Below are 6,000 nucleotides of genomic sequence, written 5' to 3' on the forward strand. Positions count from 1 at the left end.
TTATGAAATTATTGTTATTGTATACACCCTTGCACAAGTCTGAGGACGGACAAACCAGTTACCTAAGCAGTAACCCACAGTATTGCACATATTCTTAAATTCCCTTATGACCAGGGTGGATTTGATTTAAATCAAATTGATTTAAATCACTAGTCAATAAGACTTGATTTAAATCTTTTTTTTTTTTTACAGAAAGACATTCCTGTTGGTATAATCTTAATATTTACATCCAGATGAAGGTTTCATTTTTGGAATAATAAATTTTCAGAGTAGTTTTTACAGTTATATCAAAAATTACTGATTTGGTTATACTATTAGAAATGCATAGACAGATCATTATGAAATTATTGTGAGGTTTAATAAGTTAACTGTTTATATTTGGACAACTTTTGTGCTGTACTTTATTGGAAGGAGAAAAATAATCATTTCCTTAATAACAATTTAAACCAGGCTGAGTTTCAACACACATGAAAAACTTAAAACAAATTCTTATTTCCTGATAAATAGCCTTTGGACTATAATGTAACTTAAATAGAAAACTATCTTTAGAAAGATTTTTTCCTCCAAAAACATTTTATTTTAAAAATCCAATTTAAATTTAAAAAATTTATATAAAAAAAATCCATTTTTTATTTTTAAAAAATCATTGATTTTTATCCACCCTGCTTATGACCATTATTAAAATTTCAGCATGGAGGGTTAAAAAAAAAAAAGGAAAGTGGCTGACAGAAATGCCCATTTTGATCACTCTCACAAATTTCCCACCAATATCTTACTAACAGCGGAATACTTTTTTTGTTCTTGCTTAAGCAAAAAAAATTGTAGCCCCCAATGGTAAGCTATAAAATGTTGTATTTAACTCCTTTATATCCCAAATTTCCCATAAAAACATATTCCATCAAAGTAATTTAAATCTCATGCAGAATATCAGATTATAAAACACCCACAAAAGTCTGACGCAAGAACAGTACAAACAGCAAAGGGAGGAAAAACAGACATCGAGCCAACCTCTGGAGGCGTGAAAAAGCAGGAATCTTTGCCAACAGATGCTTTAATGGATCCATAAAACATCAGGCAATCAATTTACTGCCATGTCCCAGGGGGGAGTTTCATAAACAGGGTCCTGCCACACAGGACAAGGCTCCACTCTGGTAACTTAACCCAGCCTTCCCCAATGATTTGAACTTTTAAGTCTAACACATCTGGAAGGAACCAGGTTGATGAAAGCTAACTTGATCTCTTTCAAAGAATGGATGTGTGCACTCGGGGAAAGGCATCAGAAGCTGATCTAAAAGAGCAGGCAGGTTGACACACCCAGCTTTACATCAGATCAAATGGGTGCATGCAAATTAGTGCCAGGCTTCCTGGTGGTGCAAGGCTGCTTTTTTACACAGTGCAATTAATGTATGGCAGTTACAGAGCCACACAAGTGTGTGCGAAAGGTGCCTCTGCCCCAATTCCAAAGTTAGACCAAGTCTTCTCCAACATGGCGCCCGCCAGTGGTTTTGGCCTACAACTCCCATCAGCCCCAGACAACATGGCCAATGGGAAGGGATGAGAGCGGTAGTTGAACCACACCTGGAGGGCATTAGGTTGATGCATGCAGCTGATACTGGTGACTGGGGACAATGGGGATTGTAGGCCAAAATTATCCAGAGTTTGGGAACAGCTGCTTTAGACAGTGGAGGGAAACGGTCAGTGCTAAGGGAGGGGGCTCTGCATATATGAGGTGCCAGATTGAACACCTGGATTTTCCAGTTTTGTTTTTTAAAGAAGGATCAAATGGCACATTATGGGATATTTCTTTTCAGGTTTTCCCTGGCCCATAAGATAGGGCTCTGTTTCACGTGTCTGAATCTTCTTAATTTCTGTTTTATTTTATTTTAATACTGCTGCTTACTGATTTTAGGCTGCATTTTTAAAAAAATTACAGAGTTTTGTTATTTTAGACTGTACATTGCTTAGAGGTTCAGAAAAAAAATATTGCTCATTTTTTCATGCAATTTATATACTGCTTGCTTGTTTAAAAAAAATAACCCTCAAACAGCTTACAAAAATTATGCAGCATGAATGCTTTTAAGCAAATAAGGCCCCTTTTATTTAATAAGAAAGCCACTTTATTAATGCACAATACACGAATGACAAGAACCAGGTAAAACCAACTACCTCCAGCTTTCACTGGTTACGAAATTCTAAAGAGAAAGTCATGATGAGACATAATTTCTCCATGCAAACTTTCGCCGAACTGGAGTCATGCCACTTCACTTCACATACCTGCATCACTCAAGAGCATTAATGCTCATTATTGCAGTACAAAGCAGAAAAGTAAAAGTATTTGCCCCCAAGTGTCAGATTCTCTCTAAAACACGTGTGCCAACAAATATACCGTATGTCAGAAATAAAGAAACTTCCACTAACAATGCAAACCTACACGTCTACTCGGACGAAAGTCTGAGTTCATAGAGTTCAATGTAGTTTATTTCTTAACAAGATTGCAGCCTAAGCAGTTTCTGCACACAGAAATTAAATCCAAATGAACAGAATGAACAAAAACACGTTTTTGTTTTTTAGAAAAGCAACAGGAGTTAAGACAGCAGCATTTACCACTTCCTTGCCCTGTACTCCAATATTACAATCTCTTAGGTGTGGGCCTGTTATATAAGCTGTTGGTGCACACAGTTGTGTGTGTGTAACATATTACATCGCTTCGTAACAAAGACAGCCCTAACCACATTAAGGATAGAAGCCACTTCAGAACAAGAACAAGAAAAAGGAATTGGAATGCAAAACAAGTTCAGGGCGTCTTCTCAAGTTTTGCAAGAGGGTAAAACATGCCGTCTGAAACACACAGCTTCCATGTGACGTGTTAAACATGACACCAGCACAAAAGCAACACTTCTACAAAAGATGAACCAGAGATTAGCTACAATAGCAACTGCCAGGCGGCCAGTCCCAGGAAAGCAGATCCAACAGATATTTTTTTAAAAGCAGACACGTTGCAAAGGCTTCTCCCTTTTCCTGCTTTATGAAAACTGTTCCACGTTTAGAAGCAGGCCAGGCGAACACCTGAGGATCCTGAATGAGAGCAGGCAAAAGCAGAGCAGGTGCAAACCTGATTCCTTTGCTCCAGGTTGCATTCAGTGGGCAGTTGGCAACATCATAGAATTGTAGAGTTGGAAGGGACCATGAGGGTCATGTAGTCCAACCCCTGCAATGCAGGGATCTTGGAATGAGTTTAACACAGTCTATTCATGGCAATGAAGGAAGATGGGGGACTGCTGACTGTTCTAATGCAATTTTAAACATAATTTGTTAAGCCCACGTATATGAAAGACTATGATCCCATGCACACTCACCTGGGAGTAAGCCTCACTGAGCTCCATGGGACTTGCTTCCAAGTAAACATGCTTAGCATTACAGTGTGTGTAAATTACAGACTAAAGCAGGCAGCAGAAAAACAGTAACGGAGCCCAAAATGCACACACATGACTCAGAAGCATATGCAACTGTGCTTACTCCCAGGTTAATGAGAGTGAAGGGTGGCTGCCTAGCAGTGCAAATCCTAAATATGCTTACTCATGAGCAGGCCCTGTTGTGTGCTCAATGGGGAGCTACTCCCCTAGTCAGGGAAGAACATCCCAAGTCCAGCATCCCATTTACCATAGGAATCAACCAGAAACCCCAACAGCCCATAAGCAGGACATAATTGCAGCTGGCCTTCTGTAACCCAAGAGACTAAAATTCAGATGCATGGCGCCTCCTTTGAGCCTTGAAGCAGCACAAGCCACCATTATGGCTAGCAGCCATTGGCAGCTTTACCCCCCTGCGATTTTTTCCAATCCCCATTTGCCACAGCTTGTGGCAGCGAGTTCCATAGTTGAACTGTGCAGCCAGGCAAAAGAGGCGGATCATCTCCCAATTCTTTATTGGCCTGTTCAATCTGCATACCGCCTTTCCTCTGTAGGTCTTGGGGGCAGTTCACAGCTGCCAGGATAAAGACCTCCTTTTCCCCAGAGCATGCACAGAGTTCACACAAAATAAAATCACCTCTCCCCAAAATACCACCTTTCCTTTGTAGGTCTTGGGAGCAGTTCACAGCTGCCAGGATCATAGAATCACAGAACTGTAGAGTTGGAAGGGACCCTCAGGATCATCTAGTCCAACCCCCTGCAATGCAGGAATATGCAGCTGGTCCATACAGGGATTGAACCTGCAACCTTGGTGTTATCAGCACCATGGTCTAACCAACTGAGCTATCAAAGACCTCCTTTTCCCCAGAGCATGCACAGAGTTCACACACAAAAAATCACCTCTCCCCAAACATTGCAGCTTTTCCTCCTCGCTGCTGCTTGCCATTAAACACACACCCCCCCCGCCACCAATAAAATAAAAATTTATCAGGGAAAAAAGAAACACCCCCCACAAAAAAACCCTGCACCTTTTCCAAGCTCTGTAATAAACAAATGAAAAATAAAACCGGGGGAGGGAGAGATGCAAACAGAAAGGGGAAGATATGGGGGGTCGGTGTCTTTGTCCTCACCCTCCCAGTTTCCCCACTGAATCCCAGTTGCTGAGGGTGGAGGCGGCGCACACAAAGGGGCTTTGCCTCGCCGCTGCCAGGCAAGGCGGGACCCCCCTCCCGCCCCACAAAGCCCGGCCTCTGGGTCCGGGGATGCTGCCCCATCTCTCACCCATAAGGGCTCGGAGCCGGCCGGGCCCCTGCAAAGCCGCTGGACGTCCATGGCGGGCGTCGGCGTCGGCGCTCGCCCAGGCTGGCCGGAGAAAGCTCTGCCTCGCTCGGCGGCGGCGGCGGCGGCTTCGAGGGAAAGGAAGCCTCTGCCGGGGAGGAGGAGCCGCCGGCAGAGCCGGGCCGGAGCTGATTGGGCGGCGCGGTCGGGGGCGGCGAGGGAGAGGCCCCCCTCCGGCGCGGGATGAGCCTCCTCACAGCCGCGGCCTAGGCGCGCCCTGCTCTTCCCCGGCCCTCGCCCGCCTCTCTGCCCGCGAGGCGAGACCGGGAGGGCCGGGGGAGGAGGCCACGTAGCGGGCCACGGGCGCCTTGCTCAGAGTAGGCCCCCTGGGCTGCAGCAGGGCCCGTTGCTTTCGGCCGGGGTCTGCTCTTGGATAGGGGCCCGTCTGCACAGTGCGGTCGAAGCGCGACGGTGCCGCTTTAAACAGTCATGGCTTCTATATATAGATATAAAATATTATTCTGTCTCTCGATATCCTGTAGGCGCTATCTAATTATTTGCTTTACTGAAAATATAAATGTGTGTGTATATATGTGTGTATATGTATGTGTAATAATTCAATAATAATAGGCGTCTAATGGAATTATTTGCTTTATTGAATATATAAATGTGTGTGTATAGACTGTATATGTGTGTATAATAATTTAATAATAATAATAATAATACAATTAGACAGCGCCTATATGATATCGAGCGACAGACTAATTTGGCCACGATAATAAGGACATTTTGCCCATGGTGTAATTATTTCCCATCTAGTCATTTTGACACGTCGGCCCCCTGGTTGCAAAATTGTAACAATTCCAAAATACAGACGCGCTTGGCTAGACTGGATTGGATAGACTGCCTTCAGCTGTGCTTGAAGGTCAGTTTCAAAAAATCCCACTACGAAAACGCTTCTGTCCATGTGGAGATGGCAGTATTGAATCAGTAGCTCGTGAGCTTCTAGCTTGCACTCTTTATAAAGATTTGAGGTTCTTGCCCCTCTACTACTATCCATACCAGGTCGCTCAACCATTGCTACTGTGTCCTTTCTTCCAGCAGATCAAGATAAGCAGGTGACAGCAAAAAAACTGCAAACATTTTAGCAGGGGCAATTAGAATAAGATCTATTATTTGGTTATTGATGTAAACGTCCAGAATGTATTTTGTATAGTTAAGTTTTTACCTCTATCTTCAGTACATTTTATTTTATTGACTAATGCAAATAAAAATTATTCAGATGATGTGTATGCATACATATGCATGTGAT

The 6,000-nt window shown here is 43.2% G+C and overlaps 1 protein-coding gene across 3 annotated transcripts in view; it reads right to left on the reverse strand.

Moving 5' to 3' along the window:
- Positions 1-5,255, reverse strand: part of LOC310749107 (multidrug resistance-associated protein 1-like) — an 82,759-nt gene extending 77,504 nt beyond the window's left edge. For all 3 annotated transcript variants that reach the window (XM_083585568.1, XM_083585567.1, XM_083585566.1), the window contains exon 1: positions 4,692-5,255. In XM_083585568.1, coding sequence (XP_083441694.1) covers positions 4,692-4,742 — 51 coding nt within the window. In that variant the 5' untranslated portion in view covers positions 4,743-5,255. The remainder of the gene's footprint in view (positions 1-4,691) is intronic.
- Between the last annotated feature and the right edge of the window lie 745 nt (positions 5,256-6,000).

This window comes from Podarcis filfolensis (genome assembly GCF_964270895.1).
Source record: "Podarcis filfolensis genome assembly, chromosome: 14".
NCBI classification, from domain to species: domain Eukaryota; kingdom Metazoa; phylum Chordata; class Lepidosauria; order Squamata; family Lacertidae; genus Podarcis; species Podarcis filfolensis.